General features: G+C 38.5%; 1 protein-coding gene across 1 annotated transcript in view; it reads left to right on the top strand.

Moving 5' to 3' along the window:
• The window catches only part of HECW1 (HECT, C2 and WW domain containing E3 ubiquitin protein ligase 1), a 250,113-nt gene that overhangs the window by 103,038 nt on the left and 125,763 nt on the right, over positions 1-21,312 (top strand). The window contains exon 5 of the mRNA XM_057731731.1: positions 1,821-1,990. Coding sequence (XP_057587714.1) covers positions 1,821-1,990 — 170 coding nt within the window. The remainder of the gene's footprint in view (positions 1-1,820; positions 1,991-21,312) is intronic.

Genomic DNA, 21,312 nt, shown 5'->3' with positions numbered 1-21,312 from the left:
AACTACCTTGTAGAGTTTGTGGTTAGGATTAAATCAGATAATGTATTTGAAAGGCATAGAATGGTCCCCAGAATAAATGGCAGGCAGTAGTGGTGTAGATGATGAAGGGGGTGATAGTCATTATTTTATGATGAATAAATCTGTATGTCTGTCACACTGTGGGCCACAGTCTCCAACGCCACCCCTAGATTTGATGATTCACTAGAACTCAGCATGTAGTCATACTTGTGACTGGAATCTATTACACTGAAAAGATACAAGCAAATTGCGAAGGAAAAAGGTGCCTGGGATGAAGTCTGGAGGAAACCATTCACATGTTTCCACGAGTCCTCTCTCACTGGGGTCACACAGCTTGGGTTTATTTCCCCCAGCAACAGGCTATGACAATACATATGAAATACTATGTACCAGGAAAGCTCATTACAAACTCAGAGCCTGAGGTTTTCATGGGGGGCTCTCACGTGGCCATTGTTCCAAGCACCTACCGAAATTCCAGACTCCCAGAATAAAAGCAGGTGTTGAGCATAAACCATGGAGTTTACACAAACACTTGAGGCACAGAGGGTCACTCTTATCAATTCTGAGATGTGGAAACCCCCCTGAGATCCAAGTTCCCAGACACTAGCTAAGGACCAACCTTAGAAACAGACCTTTCTAAGGAGAGAAGTTTCAGGCTACTGTGTTCCTTATTTTCTGTACACACTCCTATGGGTGTAGCCTGGGTTTCGCAAATTTCTGTGATGTTTGCATTTTCTAACCATTATTCCCCCTCACGGCAGTATATTATAATGCAAGAGAGTAAGAATAATTTTGTTATGGAGGTAGCCTTGAATCAACTCAAAGTAACTTTTAAGTAATTCACATGAAAACTTCTGTACTTTTTTCATCAGTAACCAATTCCTCCAACACCTCACAACTTATACCATACTTAATCAATTCAATGTGTTTTTACCTGTTTCTTTCACTTACATATAAATATGAGCAATTTTTTGGAAGATAATTTAATAATAGAAAATTTTAATTATATTTTTGATATTATAAATATATTTCTAATAAATATAACATGATTTCAGATTATCTCAGAACAGCCATAAACCATTATCACCAATGACCTCTCTCTCTCCCCCACACACACAGAACATGAAATCGTACATGTTCAGACACTTTCAAGTACATGGAAAGGCTCAGTTTACAAAGCCTTCCCTCCTGACCACATGGTCTCTTCTCAGAACCTTCCTCACTGATGTTCATTAGCTCCATGGAGGCCATGTTTTTTTCCTTTCCTCCAATGTCTGTGCTCTTTGCTCTTTTTACCTTCACCTTTCTCTTTATTTCTTCTAATTCAGTCTTTCCTTACTCAGTGAAGATCAAATTTATTGTAAGACTAGAGCCCTTGCTTTTCTGTCTCCACTTTGAAGAAGACTTTTCACCTAGACCCACTGAATTTTCCAAGTTGGATTTCCTCCCTCAGTGTGTGCCCACGTTTCCTGAGGTGGCCCTCAGCCCCTCACCCCAACCTACCTGAGGAATGCCAGAAGTCCAGATCACTAGGGGCCAACAGTCCTCTCTTGAAAAACATAGTGACCACAATGCCAGTATTGATTTATTATAGGCATTTCTTAGCAAAGCAATTAATATACGTCAGTAAATGTCCTGTGTAACGGGTTATGGAGACATATCAGTCCATATTTGTAATGAGGTGGAAAATGGTCTGAAGATTGAAATATTTTTCCGCGTTTCAGATGGGCTCTTTTCTTGTATAAAGCGTAATATAATCTTTAACCTTGCTAAAACACAGGAAATTATCCTCTATTTTATAGATTTCCAGGCCATGGGGTTGAAGAAAGGGATGTTTTTCAACCCAGACCCCTACCTGAAGATTTCCATTCAGCCTGGGAAGCACAGCATCTTCCCTGCCCTCCCCCACCATGGACAGGAGAGGCGATCCAAGATCATCGGCAACACTGTGAACCCCATCTGGCAGGCCGAGGTGAGTGCCCAGGCCCTGAAAAGGAGCTTCAGTGACTGTGAAGCCCACGTGCTACTCCCTTCTTGGAGTCCCAAACTCTACTGCTAAGTTCATGGTTCTTTTGGTCCTTGAAGGGTGCCATGTTCTCTTGGGTTGTAACTCCTAAGGATTTTTTTCTTACATAGCTAGTGAAGTGTTTTATTTTTATTTATTTACTTATTATTTTCAAATTTTTATTGGCATATAGTTGATTTACAGTGTTGTGTTAGTTTCAGGTGTACAGCAAATTGAATCAATTATACATATACATATATCCACTCTTTTTTAGATTCTTGTACTGTATAGGCCATTACAAAGTACTGAGTAGAGTTCCCTGTGCTATACAATAGGTCCTTATTAGTTATCTATTATATATATAGTAGTGTGTATATGTCAATCCCAATCTCCCAATTTATCCCTCCCCCCCATACCCCTTGGTAACCATAAGTTTGTTTTCTATATCTGTAACTCTAAATCTATTTTGTAGATAAGCTCATTTGTACCCTTCTTTAAGATTCTGCATATAAGTAATATCATATTATATTTGTCTTTTTCTCTCTGACTTCAGTTAGTATGACAGTCTCTAGGTTCATCCATGTTGCTGCAAATGGCATTATTTCATTCTTTTTTATTGCTGAGAAATATTCCATTATATATGTGTAACACATCTTCTTATCCATTCCTCTGCTGATGGACATTTAGGTTGCTTCCATGTCCTGGCTTTGTAAGTAATGCTGCAATAAATATTGGGGTACATGTATCTTTTCAAATTATGGTTTTCTCTGGGTATATGCTCAGGAGTGGGATTGCTGGATAATGTGGTAGTTTGGGGTTTTTTTTTTTTTTTTTTTTTTTAGATTTATTTTATTATTTATTTTATTTTTGGCTGCATTGGGTCTTCATTGTTGCGCACAGGCTTTCTCTAGTTGTGGTGAGAGTGGGCTACTCCTTGTTGTGGTGCATGGGTTTTCTCATTGTGATGGCTTCTCTTGTTGCAGAGCACTGGCTCTAGGTGCACAGGCTTCAATAGTTGCAGCTCGTGGGCTCAGTAGTTGTGGCTCGTGGGCTCTAGAGAAGCCCTGTTAGTCCTATTTTTAGTTTTTTAAGGAACCTCCATGCTGTTCTCCATACTGGCTATACCAATTTACATTCCCACCAACAGTGTAGGAGGGTTCCCTTTCCTCCAAACCCTCTCCAGCATTTATTGTTCCTAGATTTTTTGATGATGACCATTCTGACTAGTGTTAGGTGATACCTCATTGTAGTTTTGATTTGCATTTCTCTGATGATTAGTGATGCTGAGCATCTTTTCATGTGCTTTTTAGCCATCGATATATCTTCTTTGGAGAAATGTCTATTTAGATCTGCCCATTTTTTGATTGGGTTGTTTGTTTTTTTGTTATTGAGCTGCATGAGCTGTTGTATATTTTGGAGATTAATCCCTTGTTGGTTTCTTCATTTGCAAATATTTTCTCCAATTCGGAGTGTTGTCTTTCTGTTTTGTTTATGGTTTCCTTTGCTGTGCAAAAGGTTTTGAGTTTAATTAGGTCCCATTTGTTTTATTTTTGTTTTTATTTTCATTACTCTAGGAGTTGAATCAAAAAAGATCTTGCTGTGATTTATGTCAGTGTTCTGCCTATGTTTTCCTCTAAGAGTTTTACAGTATCCGGCCTTACAGCTAGGTCTTTAATCCATTTGGAATTTATTTTTATGTATGGTGTTAGGGAGTTCTAATTTCATTCATTTACATGTAGCTGTCCAGTTTTCCCAGTACCACTATTGAAAAGACTTTCTCCATTGTATATTCTTGCCTCCTTTTTCATAGATTATGTGACCACAGGTGTGTGGGTTTATCTCTGGATTTTCTATCCTGTTCCATTGATCTGTATTTCTGTTTTTGTGCCAGTACCATACGGTTTTGATTACTGTAGCTTTGTAGTATAATCTGAAGCCAGGGAGCCTGATTCCTCCAGCTCCATTTTTCTTTCTCAAGATTGCTTTGGATATTTGTGATCAGGGCAGGACCAGGAAACTATTCATTGCAGCTACACTCAGTAGGCATATACAGTCAACCTTCTGTATCTACAGGTTCTGCATATAAGGATTCAACCAACCTCAGATGGAAAATATTTGGGAAAAAAAATTCCAGAAAGTTCCAGATGCAGAACTTGAATTTGCTGCACACAGACACTATTTACATAGCATTACATTGTATTTTCAACTACTTACATAGCATTCACACTGTATTAGATATTGTGAGTAATCTAGAGATGACTTAAAGCATACAGGAAGATGTGTGAGGCTTATGTGCAAATATTATGCCATTTTATACAAAGGACTTGACCATTCCTGGATTTTGGTGTCCTTTGTGGGTTCTGGAACCAGTCCCCCTATGTACCCAGGGATGACTGTAATAGCCTCTTCATCTGGTTCTGAGCCTGCACCTGAAAGCAGGACAGCCTCTTTCTGCCTTTGTGTGGGAAAAGGAAGAGATGTGTTTTGATCGGAACATTCTCACACTCTTCACACACATGTGTTCCTTAAACAAGAGTGACAGATATCAATTGTGTCCCTCTGGACCAGTTCCAGAGATTCTGAAACTGTTAGGTTCCTGGGACAGGTAAATCAGTAAGCCCTAGAATAACACTGGGGTTGCATATTATTTGATTTAAATAGGCACAGAGCCTAATTGTTCATGCCATCTTCCTGGTTTGCATGGGAGCTAGGAGGTTCCTCAGCAAAGCCTCATCAGGCTCAGCCTCACAGTGACTAAGTCCTGTCCTAGAGGACTAGCAGAAAGTTGTCACCCCCATTGGCTGCCTAGCTCCCTGCTTTAGCTTGAGGTATAACCTGCAAGCTGCATGGCTTAGGGAACAGGGAGGCTTAGGGCATGAAAGTGTCACACTATAATGTAGGGCTTAAAAATACAGCTTTGCAGTCACACAGACCTTGATTCAAATCCCAGCTTGGCCAGTTGTGTAACGCTGAGAAGTCGATTATCCTCAACCTGAGTGTCAGATTATCATCCTCAGGCTGGCGCTGATGGAAATGTTACTCCTGCCCTAGACATTCTCTTTGGGCAGGATTCCTTCTTTTATTCTTCACAGTAGATCATCTTTGATGCAGACCTTTCAAGCATCCTTGACAAAGTGTAGATATTTGAGGCCAAAGCTTTTTCACTGTCTCTTAAATTATACCACCTACTTCCTAGGCTTAATTAAGCCAGACCCAGGCTTTACAGAACATCAGCATTAGAGCTTTTAAGTGGCCATCAGGGAAAAAGAGTTGTATTTGAACTTCTTACTACTTTGATTATCAACAGACTCTATAGCACCCATAAAGTCTCTGGCATGGAATCATGAATCTTAAATTATTTGTTCCTTCAGTCCTGGCTATTCTCACCAATTATTTATGGGCCTGTCACTCCATTCCTGGGGATAATGCAAGATGCTACAGGAATTTATAGTGCGTGGGGAAAAAAAGAAGACTCTCTCTTCTAAAGAACTTTAGAGCAGCTTGTACTAAGACATTTAGTCATAAAGGTATTATAAGTCTCAAAGAACATTTATAAAACCTAGCACCATCAGAATATGCTTTGGCTAAAAATGTCAACTAGAATCCACTTAAAGTTCTGAAATTATTTCTGAATCTGTAGTTCAGATTTATTTTGCTCTGCAAGGACACAAACGTTCACTCTTCCTCTCCTCTTGACTACTGTTCTTTCCAGTGCGCTGTGGCCAAGGTTAGTATCCTAAAATAAGTTTCACCACATCTCCCTGACAGAGCTCAGATGGAGAATAACTGATTTCTCAAGTTAAACAGCAAGTAACTTGACTGAGCTGTGATTTAAACCACCGCATGGTTTGTGTGACCGCAAGGCTGTATTTTCAAAAGCCCCTAAATTAGCCTACAGTGCCCAGGAGTCAAGTGTGGATGTCTCAGCCCCTGTGCAGAACATTTGAGGCCTTTGATCACGCAGAATTGCTTGCCACTTGTGTCAGTTAGGGATGCTTCTGGCTATAAGCTAGAGGAAGCCTGGCCAGCTGTGATGTTTCTCACAAACAGAGGGAGGTGGTCCAGGTAGTGCAGCTACTGAGTACAGCCACCAGCGACCCGAGCTCTCTGGGTCTTCCCACTACACCTTTGCAGGTGGCTCTCATCTTCATGTCTTAAAGCCTCAAACCCAAGTTCCAGGTAGGAAGAAAGCAAAAAGGCCAAAGAAGCTTTCTCCTTGAAAGGCTTTGAATTTTAATCCTGTAAGAGAAGCCCTTCCCAGCAAAAGCCCTATTACCTGTCACAGGACCTCCCCTGGTTGGGAAAATCTAGTGTTTCACTTCCCTGACACTCTAGTAATGAGGGCAGGGGAAGAGGCAGTTGAACATGGGTGTTGAATAAACCAGTTTATAGTGTCTGCAACGTGCTTCAGCTGTACTATCCAGCACCTTTTACCTCTAGCACCTTTAACCTCCAACACTACACTAAGGCCACTCTCAGTAGCTACTGTCCCCCTGTGCCCCTTGTGCTTTCACGTGGCTGTGTAAATTGTGTCTTTGCTTATATCTGCCTAAAATGTACATCCTCAGCCAATCCAACCAGTGACTCTTGCTCATCCATCGATTCTCAGATAAAATACCACCTCCTGCCTCAGAAGGAAAGTGGTCCCTCCTCTATGCTCCTTTGTCCAGACCTCTACCATAGCGTCTTTTATTTGCACAGCTGTCTTCCTCATGAGACTTTGAGCTCCTCAAGGAAAGAAATCACATCCAATTTATCTTGATACCTCCAGTTCCTGGACCTAATAGTAATAGGTTCTATAGGGCTTACTATGCCAATCAGTGTTCTAAACATATTATATAATTAGCTCATTTCATCCTCACAACAACCCTGTGATGTACTATTATTATCCCCATTGAAAGATGAGGAAACCAGTGCACAGAGAAGTTAAGTGATTTTCCCAAGATCACACAGCTGTTAAATGGCAGAATCAGAATTTGAACCAATTCAGAGTCTGATACTGATCAATTTTTGCATGGGTGGTTGTGAATAAATTCTGGAGAAAATACCCATAGCTTATATCAGATACTCAAATGATCATTATACCTCCTCTTACTTCAAATGACAAAAATCAGTTAAAATCAACAGCGTTGAGTGATAAAGCCAAAGGCAGTTATCAAAAGCTTAAATTGGTCTTTCTGGCTAATCATATAAACCCCTAACTTCTGGAGGATAAGTTTGAAGGATAAATGAAAAAATGTTTAAATGGGGGAAAGTAAGGTGAAGTTCTTATGGCTGATTTAAGAAATATTTATTGAGCATCTACTCTGTAGTAGAAATCAAAGTAGCTGGAAGGACACAAAAATGATTGATAGATAAGACCCCTCAGGCTGGTAGAAAGAGACAATGCAGTGAAATAAATGTCCTAATCAAGGTGTGCACAGAATGCTGGGAAGCACTGAGGGAAGACCTCACAGAGGGTGTGCTCTTGGACTTGGGTCTTGACAAGTGGTAGGACATTTGGGGGAAGAGGGAGGTCATTCCAGGTGGAAGGAACAACATGTGCAAAGGTGCCAAGGCATCCACAGACAGGAGACTGTTTAGAAATGTCTTGTTTGTTTTGCTTGTGGTGTTCTCAGATAAGAGATGGCAACTGGGCTGGGCTTACTTCACTCATGCATATCTGGCGTGGTTTCCTGATTCCTTACAAATGGAAGCTGATGTTGGCTTCTGGGGTCTTACATTGCACTGTGATAAGTGAGATGAATTATATAATTCATATATATAAGTTTATATATATAACTGCTCTTATAAGTTTCATGCAAGTCTTTAAATCTGTATATAAGAAGGTAAATGAGAACCAAACTGTCCTACTTTGTGCATTTGCTGATTAACATACCAAGGATGTTCAGTGAGAAATCGAAGTTGCCTGCGCTTAAGAGCAAGAATACCCTTTAATGTCTAGTTTAAATGCTCAATGTATTTCTATGATTAATTTTGCCTTAAAGTCTTATGTGATTTTTTTCAAATTTATGCAAGTTCAAACTTGATACATATTTTTGCTGATTGAAACATGATAAATCTTAGAAAAATTAAAGTTACTATCAGAATTTTTAAGTGAGGAGGGAAAATTGAGAGAAATAGGTATTAAACATAATGCAAACTAAAAAAAATAAAAAGACTTCCATGTTGATTGATTTCTCTCCTCTCTTTTAGTATTACTGTAATTAGAAACTGTTTTCACCCTGGGAACATTCTCCTTGATTTTTAAGTCTGTTTAGGTCTTTCCAGGATGGATATAATGAGCATTTATATGATTATGGCTTCACAGAGAAGTGAAACTGAAACAGCAGCAACTAAAGAGTCTTGGGTTATCTGTTCAGAGTGCTTATGTAGAGAGTATATTTGTGCTTCTAAATAACACAAGGAACTCCTAAAAGCAGAGTCTCAGAAATATCAAGAAGATTGAACAAATATTAAAATCAGGCCTGGGGCCCTGTTGTATTTTAATCTCTACCTCAGTCTCCCTGTCCCTGCTCTCAAAGCTGGGTGGATTAATCCCCATTCACAAAAAGCACTATCAGCTACTCCAGTCTAGTAACAAGATTAGAAGATTAGGTAGATAAGGCCTGGCCTCCTGGAACCTACATTAATGTGAGAAAGCAAAATAAAATAAAAAATAAGAAGATAATTTCAATGGAAGACAAGTAACATGAAGGAAACACCACATCATAATATGATGTGTTTGATGGAGAAGAGCTGCCTTAGATAGCGGTGGTCCAGGAAGGTCGTTCTGAGTTGCAAAACTGAGAAGCCAGACATACAAAGACCTGGCTGGGTGCATATTTCAGACAGAGGAAGCAGCTGGTGTGAAGTCCTCTGCCTAACGAGCTTGGATGTCTCAACAGCAGGAAGGTCACTGTGTCTGGAGGATGGCAAATGTGGAAGCAATAGGATGAGGTATAAGATGAAGTTGGATAGAGAGGCAGGGAACAGCATATTGTAAGTTCTGGAAAGTGGTTGGAATTTTATTGTGAATGTGGTAAGAAGCCATTGGAGAGGGAAGCATCACGCTCTGATTAAAATTTTATAAAAATGGTCCTGCTGCTATGTGTGGAATGGATTATAAAGAGGCTGAGATGAAAGCAGTTGACTTTGCTTCTGGTTCTCACGGAGCAGCATGTGGCACACTAACACACAAACACCTAGAAAAGCCAGATAAAATGCAAAGCGTAAAAAATGGTAATGACATCTGAGGATAGTTAAAACAAACAGAACTCATGTGGTCAAGATCCTGCAGAGAAAGGAATTGCAAATGAGCCAACTTTCTGCTAGTACTATTTTTCTTCTTTGGCTGCCTTGGGTTTTTGTTGCTGTGCATGGGCTTTCTCTAGTTGTGGTGAGTGGGGGCTATTCTTTGTTGCTACTCTTCTTTGAGGTGCGCAGGCTTCTCAGGTGCGCAGGCTTCTCAGGTGTGCAGGCTTCTCAGGTGTGCAAGCTCAGTAGTTGTAGCTCACAGGCTTAGTGGCTCCATGGCATGTGGGATCTTCCCAGCCCAAGGATCGAACCTGTGTACCCTGCATTATCGGGCAGATTCTTAACCACTGTGCCACCAAGGAAGTCCCTCTGCTACTACACTTTTTTTTTCTTATAATAAACTGCATATATTTAGAGTGTACAATTTGGTATCCCAATCTCCCAATTCATTCCCCCCCCAACCCTCCCCCCTTTCCCCACTTGGTGTCCATATGTTTGTTCTCTACATCTGTGTCTCTACTTCTGCCTTGCAAACTGGTTGATTTGTACCATTTTTCTATAGTCCACATATATGTGTTAATATACAGTATTTGTTCTTCTCTTTCTGACTCACTTCACTCTGTATGACAGTCTCTAGGTCCATCCATGTCTCTACAAATGTCCCAGTTTCATTGCTTTTTACAGCTGAGTAATATTCCATTGTGTGTATGTACCACATCTTCTTTATCCATTCATCTGTTGATGGACATTTAGGTTGCTTCCCTGTCCTGGCTATTGTAAATAGTGCTTCAGTGAACATTGGAATGCATGTGTCTTTTTGAATTATGGTGTTCTCTGGGTATATGCCCAGCAGTGGGATTGCTGGGTCATATGGTAGTTCTATTTTTAGTTTTGCAAGGAACCTCCATACTGTTCTCCATAGTGGCTGTATCAATTTACATTCCCACCAGCAGTGCAAGAGCATTCCCTTTTTTCCACACCCTCTCCAGCATTTACTGTTTGTAGATTTTCTGATGATGCCCATTCTGACCGGTGTGAGGTGATACCTCATTGTAGTTTTGATTTGCATTTCTCTAATAATTAGTGATGTTGAGCAGCTTTTCATGTGCCTCTTGGTCATCCGTATGTCTTCTTTGGAGAAATGCCTATTTAGGTTTTCTGCCCAATTTTTGATTGGGTTGTTTGTTTTTTTGATATTGAGCTAGATGAACTGTTTATATATTTTGGAGATTAATCCTTTGTCTGTTGATTCATTTGCAAATATTTTTTCCCATTCTGAGGGTTGTCTTTTCATCTTGCTTATAGTTTCCTTTGCTGTGCAGAAGCTTTGAAGTTTCATTAGGTCCCACTTACTTATTTTGGTTTTTATTTCCATTATTCTATGGGGTGGATCAAAAAAGATCTTGCTGTTATTTATGTCGAAGAGTGTTCTTCCTATGTTTTCCTCTAGGAGTTTTATAGTGTCTTGCCTTACATTTAGGCCTTTAATCCATTTTGAGTTTATTTTTGTGTATGGTGTTAGGAAGTGTTCTAATTTCATTCTTTTCCATGTAGCTGTCCAGTTTTCCCAGCACCACTTATTGAAGAGGCTGCCTTTTCTCCATTGTATATCCTTGGCTCCTTTGTCATAGATTAGTTGACTGTAGTTTATCTCTGGGCTTTCTGTCCTGTTCCATTGATCTATATTTCTGTTTTTTGTGCCAGTACCATACTGTCTTGATCACTGTAGCCTTGTAGTATAGCCTGAAGTCAGGAAGCCTGATTCCACCAACTCCGTCTTTCCTTCTCAAGATTGCTTTGGCTATTCGGGGTCTTTTGCATTTCCATACAAATCGTAAAATTTCTTGTTCTAGTTCTGTGAAAAATGCCATTGGTAATTTGATCAGGATTGCGTTGAATCTGTAAATTGCTTTCAGTAATACAGTCATTTTTACAATGTTGATTCTTCCAATCCAGGAACATGGTATGTCCCTCCATCTGTTTGTGTCATCTTTGATTTCTTTCATTAGTGTCTTTTAGTTTTCTGAGTACAGGTCTTTTACCTCCTTGGTTAGGTTTATTCCTAGGTATTTTATTCTTTTTTTTACAATGGTGAATGGGATTGTTTCCTTAATTTCTCTTTCTGATCTTTCATTGTTAGTGTATAGAAATGCAAGAGATTTCTATGTGTTAATTTTGTATCCTGCAACTTTACCAGATTCATTGATTAGCTCAAGTAGTTTTCTGGTGGCATCTTTAGGATTCTCTATGTATAGTATCATGTCATCTGCAAACAGTGACAGTTTTACTTCTTTTCCAATTTGGATTCCTTTTATTTCTTTTTCTTCTCTGATTGCTGTGGCAAGGACTTCCAGAACTATGTTTAATAGGAGAGGTGAGAGTGGACATCCTTGTCTTGTTCCTGATCTTAGAGGGAATGCTTTCAGTTTGTCACCATTGAGAATGATGTTTGCTGTGGGTTTGTCATATATGGCCTTTATTATGTTGAGGTAGGTTCTCTCTATGCCCACCTTCTGGAGAGTTTTTGTCATAAATGGGTGTTGAATTTTGTCAAAAGCTTTTTCTGCATCTGTTGAGATGATCATGTGGTTTTTATCCTTCCATTTGTGAATATGGTGTATCACATTGACTGATTTGCATATATTGAAGAATCCTTGCATTCCAGGGATAAACCCCACTTGATCATGGTGTATGATCCTTTTAATGTGTTGTTGGATTCTGTTGGCTAGTATTTTGTTGAGGATTTTTGCATCTAAATTCATCAGTGATATTGGTCTGTAGTTTTGTTTTGTTTTGTTTTGTTTTTGTAGTATCTTTGTCTGGTTTTGGTATCAGGGTGATGGTGCCTTCATCAAATGAGTTTGGGAGTGTTCCTTCCTCTGCAATGTTTTGGAAGAGCTTGAGGAGGATGGCTGTTAGCTCCTCTCTAAATGTTTGATAAAATTCACCTGTGAATCCATCTGGTCCTGGACTTTTGTTTATTGGGAGATTTTTAATCACAGTTTCAATTTCATTGCTTGTGATTGGTCTGTTCACATTTTCTATGTCTTCCTGATTCAGTCTTGGAAGGTTATACCTTTCTAAGAATCTGTCCATTTCATCCAGGTTGTCCAGTTTATTGGCATATAGTTGCTTGTAGTAATCTCTTATGGTGTTTTTTATTTCTGCGGTGTCTGTTGTAACTTCTCCTGTTTGATTTCTAATTTTATTGATTTGAGTCCTCTCCCTCTTTTTCTTGATGAGTCTTGCTAGAGGTTTATCGATTTTATTTACCTTCTCAAAGAACCAGCTTTTAGTTTTATTGATTTTTGCTATTGTTTTCTTTGTCTCTATTTCATTTATTTCTGTTCTGATCTTTATGATTTGTCTCCACCTACTAACTTTGGGTTTTGTTTGCTCTTCTTTCTCTAGTTTCTTTAGGTGTAAGGTTAGATTGTTTATTTGGGATGTTTCTTGTTTCTTGAGGTAGGATTGTATCGCTATAAACTTCCCTCTTAGAACTGCCTTTGCTGCATCCCATAGGTATTGGATCGTCATGTTTTCATTGTCATTTGTCTCTAGGTATCTTTTGATTTCCTCTTTGATTTCTTCAGTGATCTGTTGGTTATTTAGTAGCGTATTGTCTAGCCTCCATGTTTTTGTGTTTTTTACACTTTTTTTCCTGTAATTGATTTCTAATCTCATACCGTTGTGGTCAGAAAAGATGCTTGATACAATTTCAATTTTCTTGAATTTACCAAGGCTTGATTTATGACCCAAGATGTGATCTATCCTGGAGAATGTTCCATGTGCACTAGAGAAGAATGTGTAATCTGCTGTTTCTGGATGTAATCTTCTATAGATATCTATTAAATCAAGCTGATTTATTGTGTCATTTAAAGCTTGTGTTTCCTTATTAATTTTCTGTGTGGATGATCTGTCCATTGGTGTAAGTGGGGTGTTAAAGTCCCCCACTGTGATTGTGTTACTGTCGATTTCCTCTTTCATAGTTGTTAGCATTTGCCTTATGAACTGAGGTGCTCCTATATTGGGTGCATATATATTTATAATTGTTATCTCCTCTTCTTGGATGGATCCCTCGATCTTTATGTAGTGTCCTTTCTTGTCTCTTGTAACATTTTTTATTTTAAAGTCTATTTTATCTGATACGAGTATCGCTACTCCAGCTTTCTTTTGATTTCCATTTGCATGGAATATCTTTTTCCATCCCCTCACTTTCCGTCTGTTTGTGTCCCTAGATCTGAAGTGGGTCTCTTGTAGACAGCATATATATGGGTCTTGTTTTTGTATCCATTCCGCCAGTCTGTGTCTTTTGGTTGGTGCATTTAGTCCATTTACATTCAAGGTGATTATTGATATGTATGTTCCTATTACCATTTTCTTAATTGTTTTGTTGTTGTTTTTGTAGGTCCTTTTCTTCTCTTATGTTTTCCACTTAGAGAAGTTCCTTTAGCATTTGTTGTAGGGCTGGTTTGGTGGTGCTGAATTCTCTTAGCTGTTGCTTGTCTGTAAAGCTTTTGATTTCTCCATCGATTCTGAATGAGATCCTTGCTGGGTAGAGTATTCTTGGTTGTAGTTTCTTCCCTGTCATCACTTTAAATATATTGTGCCACTCCCTTCTGGCTTGCAGAGTTTCTGCTGAGAAATCAGCTGATAACCTGATGGGGGTTCCCTCATATGTTATTTGTTGTTTTTCCCTTGTTGCTTTTAATAACTTTTCTCTGTCTTTAATTTTTGTCACTTTGACTGCTATATGTCTTGGCATGTTTCTCCTTGGGTTTATCCTGCCTGGAACTCTCTGTGCTTCCTGGACTTGGGTAGCTATTTCCTTTCCCATGTTAGGGAAGTTTTCAACTATAATCTCTTCCAGTATTTTCACAGGTCCTTTCTCTCTTCTGCTTCTGGGACCCCTATAATGAGAATGTTGGTGCATTTAACATTGTCCCAGAGATCTCTTAGGCTGTCTTCCTTCTTTTCATTCTTTTTTCCTTATTCTTTTCTGCATCAGTGATTATCACCATTCTGTCTTCCAGGTCACTTATTCGTCCTTCTGCCTCTGTTAATCTGCTATTGGTTCCTTCTAGTGTATTTTTCATTTCAGTTATTGTGTTGCATATCTCTGTTTGTTTGTTCTTTAATTCTTCTAGGTCTTTGGTAAACTTTTCTTGCAACTTTTCGATCTTTGCATCCAGTGTTTTTTCAAAGTCCTGGATCATCTTCACCATCATTATTCTGAATTCCTTTTCCAGAATAGTGCCTATCTCCTCTTCATTTAGTTGTTTTTCTGGTGTTTTATCTTGTCCCTTCATCTGGTACAAGGTCTTTTGCCTTTTCGTTTTCGCTGTCTTTCTGTGGCTGTGATTTTCAGTTCCACAGGATGAAATACTGCTGATACTGCTTGATTGTGCTATCTTCCCTCTTGTGGAGGAAGCTGTCTAGGAGGCTCATGGGTGCTTCCTGATGGGAGGGACTGATGGTGGGTGGGGCTGGGTGGGCAGAGCTCAGTAAAACTTTAATCTGATTTGGTGGGTGGAGTTCAGTGACACTTTAATCTGCTTGTCTGCCAATGGGTGGGGCTGTGTTCCCACCCTGGTGGTCGTTTGGCCTGAGGCTACTTAGCACTGGAGCTTACAGGCTCTTTGGTGGGGCTAATGGTGGACTCTGTGAGGGCTCACGCCAGTGAGCACTTCTCAGAACCCCTGCTGCTAGTGCCCCTGTCTCCTCGGTGAGCCACAGCTGCCCCCCACCTCTGCAGGCAACTGTCCAACACCAGCAGGTAGGTCTGGTTCAGTCTCCTATGGGGTCACTGCTCCTTCCCCCTGGGTCCTGGTGAGCACACTTTTTTGTGTGCCCTCCAAGAGTGGAGTCTCCATTTCCCCCAGTCCTCTGGAGGACCTGCAATCAAATCCTGCTGGCTTTCAAAGTCTGATTCTCTGGGGATTCCTCCTCCTGCTGCTGGACCCCCAGGTTAGGAAGCCTGACATGGGGCTCAGAACCCTCAGGACTTCTGCTGCAGTATGACTGTTCTCCAGCTTGTGAGTCACCCACCCAGCATTTATGGGATTTGATTTTAACACGATTGTGCCCCTCCTACCATCTTATTGTGGCTTCTCCTTTGTCTCTGGATGTGGGGTGTTTTTTTTTTTTTTTTTTTTTTTGGTGAGTTCCAGTGTCTTTCTGTCGATGGTTGTTCAGCTGTTAGTTGTAATTCCAGAGCTCTTGCAGGAGGGAGTGAGCACACATCCTCCTACTCCACCATCTTGATTCTTCTCCTCTGCTACTACTTTTTAAAAGAGGGATAAGAAAATAGACAAAAGACTACTCAAGGTCAAAGAGGAGTTTGCTCTAATCTGACAGTGCTGAAAAGGCAAACTAGGAGTTCTGGATTCTCCAAGGAGGAAGTGTCCTAGAAAACCCCAGGTTCTCAGGTAGACCCCTGGCTGGCTAAGTATAGGATCAGGGCTAACCTATGGTAGAAAACTTTAAGACAGCTCAGCCAACTCAGTCAGTCCCTGTTTAAATAAAATAATCTGACCCTGGTAACAATAAAAACATACACATGGAGGTTTATTATTGCAGTTAATAGACATAAAGTTTAAATACTTTTTATGTGTTTTTAAAATTAAAAAGCTAGACATAATAATAAAAAGGTAAGTATAAAATGCCCTACCTTGAAAATTAAGCAAAAAAAAACTCCTTAAAAATCTGAGTCAGAGAAGAAATCACAAAAACTAGAAAGTATTTTGAGCTAAATAAGAATGAGTATATGACATATCTAAATTTGTGGGGTGTAACTAAATTAGAAAAGAAGAAGAGCTGAATATCAGTGTTCTGAGTTTCCATATGGATAAGCTACAAAGTTAAGAGCAAATCAAACAGAGCAAAGTATACTAATATAATGAAGATAAGTGCAAAAATCACTGAATTAGAAAATAAATATGTAACAGAAAATTAACAAAAATCAAAATGTAGTTCTTATATTTACTAAAATGATAAGAGAATATTATAACATTTATGCTAACAAATTTGAATGGAAAATTCCTAGTGCAGCATACCTTACTAAACTGTTACAAGAATAAACAGAAATGCTGAATAGTCTTTTATCTGTTAAGGAAATTCAGTACATAATTTAAAACCTTTCCACAAGGAAATTCCTAAGACCAGGATTGTCACTGTTGAATTCTCCCAAACATTTAATGAAATAACAATAATCTTGTACAAATTCTTCTAAAGAAAGGAAACTTGCTTTATGAGGCCAGCTTGTTTTATAAGACCAACAAAACTTTGATACCAAAATATGGCAAAGTCGATACAAGACAGGCAAATAACAGTCCAAGCTCTCTCATGAAAATCTGTGCAGTTATCCTAAATAAAACACTGGCTAATTGAATCCAGGAACATAAAAAGGCTAATACTGTACCAAATTGTGTTTATTCCAAGAATGCAAAGTTAATACTAAAAAAGAAAAATTGATCGTTGTAGCTATTTCTCTCTGGCACCAGTGAACTCATCATTTGCTGAGCTCCTGCTGAACAAAAAAGGGAGTAACTAGTTGTCTATGCTATAGTTTGTAACAAGCAAACTTCCCACAAATCTGCCAATGGTAGAACACCCAGGAAGCAATTAGACAGAACTTGTTCACAAGAGTGTGCCAACATTACCGGAAGTTCACCTAATTTCTAGTTCATTAACTTCCCTTCCAGTATCTGGTATAACTGCTTAGGACTTCAAACAGATCTGCACTTCCAGATCACTGCTGTTGGCTGTTCACTCAAAGTCACCAAGCTGTGTGCTCCCTACCACAAGTGTAACAGTTATGCCAAACAATACCCAGTTAGGAAAATTGCATATAGAGAATGTGCTTAAAATCTGCCATAATGGTAAATATTTCATTCTCTAACAAAAGAACAAAAAATCTTCCTGTTATTGGTAATTATGAGTATCAGGATTTTTTTCTGAAGTGTCACTGCAAATAGAAAAACAGTGCACAGATGCAGGCTTTGGCGGGTTTTTTTCAATTTTTCAGTTTTTTGTTTTTTGTTTTTGTCTCTAATACTCCTTTCATGATTATTTTTATCTTTATTAGGAGATAACTTAGATAACAAATACAATTAATTACATACAAGTGAAAGAACTATATTCATTTAAAACGGTTTGATGAGCTTTAACAATCTTATATGCCCATGAAACCATACCACATTAAAGACAGAAGATTTCCATCACTACCAAAAGATTACTAGTACAACTTAGTAGTTTATATCTGATTCCATTCCTGGCCACTGTGAAATTCTGAACTATTTTTTATTGCAATAGATTAGTTTGCATTTTATATGATAGAATCCTACAGTATACATTCTTTTCTTTCTGGCTTCTTTTGCTCAGGATAATGTTTTTGTATTCATCTGTGTTGTTGCATACATCACTATGTAGTTTGTTCTTTTTACTGCTGAGTACCATTCAATTGTATGGTCATGCCATGTATTGTTTATCCACTCACCTGTTAATGGACATTCAGATTATTTCCAGATATTGACTACTGTGAACAAAGCTGCTATGAATATTCATGTACAAGTCTTCTCTCTCTCAGGAAATACCTATAAGTGGAATGACTGGATCATTTTGGTGGGTGAAAACTGCCAAATAGTTTTTCAGTGAGATTGTACCAGTTCACATTTCCACCAGTAGTATTTGAGAGTTCCAGTTGCTCCACATCCTCATAAACACTTGCTGTTATCTTTTAATTTTAGCTATTCTAGTAGATATGAAGTGGTGACTTATTGTGGTTTCAGTTTGCATTTCTGTGGTGACTAATGGTACTGAGCATCTTTTCATGTGTTTATTGGCCATTTGTACATCTCCTTTTGAGAAGTATTTGGAGATGTATGACTTACTGAGGTTTGAGAGTTCTTTATATATTCTGATTCAAGCTTTTTGCCACACATCTATTTTACAAATATTTTCTCCCGTTCTGCAGCTTGCCTTTTTATCAATGGTACATTTCAAAGAGAAAATGTTTTATTTTTATGAAGCCCAGTTTATCAAGTAATTTTCTCTTATGGTTCATGCTTTCTGCATTCTATCTAATTTACCAAGTTAGCAAAGATGACTACTAAGTTTTCTTCTAGGAGTTTAATAGTTTTCACTTTTTTGTGTAGACATCAAGGATCCATTTCCAGTTAATTTTTGTGTATGGTATGAGGTAAGGATTGACGTTCATTTCTTTCCATATGGATATTGAGTGGTTCTAGAACCTTTTATTAAAAAGACTTCCCTTCTTTCCTGTAGTGTGTTGGTACCTTTGTCAAATTTCAATTGAACAAATATGTGTTAGTCTGTTTCTGGGGGCTCTGTTCCATTCCATTGAGCAATCTGTCTGTCTTTTCATCGTTATGACTCTGTCTTGATTACTGTAGCTTTCTGGTAAATCTTGAAACCAGTAGTAAAAGTCTTTCATTTTCTTCATTTAAAAAATTGTCTCAGCAACTTCTAGTTTCTGATTCCACATGTAAGGAGCTTAGAAATTGCCAGTCCATCTTAACAACAAGTGAAAAGCTGACCGAAAAATCAACAACTCTACTTAGATTCATAAGAGAGGGGAGGACACAGGGTGAACTGTGGTCCCCAAGGTTGTAGAGACAGGTAAATACAGGGAGTCATGGCTTACCAAAGTGGAGACTCTTAGCAGAAGCTACCACAGGAACCAGTGTCAGGGTAGGAAAACCTGAACTGTAACTGATGAATAGCTGGAAGCCCAATGTGCATGATTCTGACAGCTAAAAACTTTAGGGGAATCCTGTTGTAGGGTAGACCCCACAATATTGTGAGACTTACCTCTAGGGACTTGACCAAAAGGCAAAAAAACAAAAAATTGAAGATAACACACCAGTCATGAAGAACCAGACATGGCAAGGATGTCATAATTACCAGACCAAAAATTTAAAACAACTATGATTAATATGGGATGGGCTCTAATGGACAACATACAAGAACAAATGGGCAGTGTGCGCAGAGGGATGGAAATCCTAGGAGAGAACCAAAAGGAAGGGATAGAGGTCAAAAAACCTGTAACCAAAATGAAAAATGCCTTTGACGGGCTTGTTAGTGGATTGGACACAGCTTAGAAAACTGTGAGCTAGAGAATATATCAATAGAATCCTCGAAAACAAAAACAAAGACCGAAAAGAACAGAGCACCCAAGGACTGTGGGACAGCTACAATAAGAGTAACATATACATAATGGGAATATCAGAAGGAGAAGAAAGAGAAAAGAACAGAAGAAATATGAGAAACACTAATGAGAATTTCCCCAAATTAATGTTGACACCAAACTACAGATCTAGGAAGCTCAGGAATACCAAGCAGGATAAATGCCAGAAAATTACATCTAGTCATATCGTTTTCAAATTATAGAAAATCAAAGATAAAGAAAAAAATCCTGAAAGAATCCAGAGGATAAAACATCTTACCTACAGAGGAACAAAGATAAGAATCATACCTGACTTCTCCTCACAAACAAAGCAAACAGGAAGTGAGTGGAATGTAATGTGAAAAGTGGTTGAGAGGAAGAAAAAACAACAACCTCAAATTCTGTACCCTACAGAATGATGTTAAGGAGGAAAAAGACAGTTTCAGAAAAACAAAAATTGAGGGAATTTTGTTGTAAGTAGACCTGCCTTGCAAGAAACATTGAAAGATGTTCTTTAGAGAGAAGAAAATTAATGTCAGAAACTCAGATCTACATAAAGAAAGGGAGCGCACCAAAGAAGGAGTATGTGAAGGTAAAATACTTTCATTTTTCTTATTCTTAATTGATCTAACGGATAACAATTTTTTCAAATTAATAATAGCAATAATATATTCAATTATGTATGTTTATGTATAAAAAATATGTATGATTATGTATGGTATATATATGCAGTAAATGACAGCAGTGATACAAGAAATGAAAGGAAGGAATTAGGATTATTTTGTTATTATAAAGTACTCACACAACCCATGAAGTCGTATAGTGTTATTTGAGAGTGGACTTGAATTAGCTTTAAATGTATTTTGCAAACCCTAGGGCAACCACTAAAAGATGTAGGAGAAAAAAAAAAGAGCAACAGGACTTCCCTGGTGGTGCAGTGGTTAAGAATTCTCCTGCCAATGCAGGAGACATGGGTTCAATCCCTGGCCCAGAAAGATCCCACATGCCTCGAAGAAACTAAACCTGTGTGCCACAACTACTGAGCCTGTGCTCTCTAGCTTGCAAGCCACAGCTACTGAGCCCATGTGCTGCAACTGCTGTAGCCCACGCGCCTAGAGCCCATGCTCTGCAACAAGAGAGGCCACCACACTGAGAAGCCTGTGCACCACAATGAAAAGTAGCCCCTGCTTGCAGCAACTAGAGAAAGCCCACACACAGCAGGCTTTAAATATTTAAATTTATTTTATAAGTTTATAGATATTTAAATTTTAAATAAATAAAATAATTTTTTAAAAAGAGAAACTGAATGCTAAGAAAGAAACGAAAATTAAATCATATAAAATACTGATTTAAAACCAAAAAAGATAGAAAAAGAGTAGAAGACAAAAGAAGGAACAAAGAACAAGTGAAACAAATGGGAAACATTAATGATTACGATAGATGTTAATTCAGCTATATCAGTAACTCACTTCATATGCCAATAGTCTAAATGCACTAATTAAAAGACAGAAATTGTCAGAGGGGGGAATCAAAAACATGACCCAGCTGTATGTTGTCAAAAGAAACCCACTTTAAATATAAAGACACATATAGGTTGAAAGCAAATGGGTGGAGTTAAATATATCATGCTACCACTAATCAGTAGAAAGCATGACTAACTACATTAATTTTAGACACAGCACACTTTAAAGTAAGGAAAGATACCAGAGATAATGAAGAACATTATATAATGATAAAGGGGTAAATTCTCCAAGAAGACATAACTCTTAATGTGTATGAACCCAGGAACAGAGTGTCAAACAACATGAGGAAAAATTGGTAGGCTGCCAGGAAAACTGGATGAATCTACTATCAGAGTAAGAACTTC

Source organism: Hippopotamus amphibius, chromosome 4 (assembly GCF_030028045.1).
Source record: "Hippopotamus amphibius kiboko isolate mHipAmp2 chromosome 4, mHipAmp2.hap2, whole genome shotgun sequence".
Taxonomy (NCBI): domain Eukaryota; kingdom Metazoa; phylum Chordata; class Mammalia; order Artiodactyla; family Hippopotamidae; genus Hippopotamus; species Hippopotamus amphibius.
Note: the sequence above shows the minus strand (reverse complement) of the source record. Positions and strands in the feature narration are given on the sequence as shown.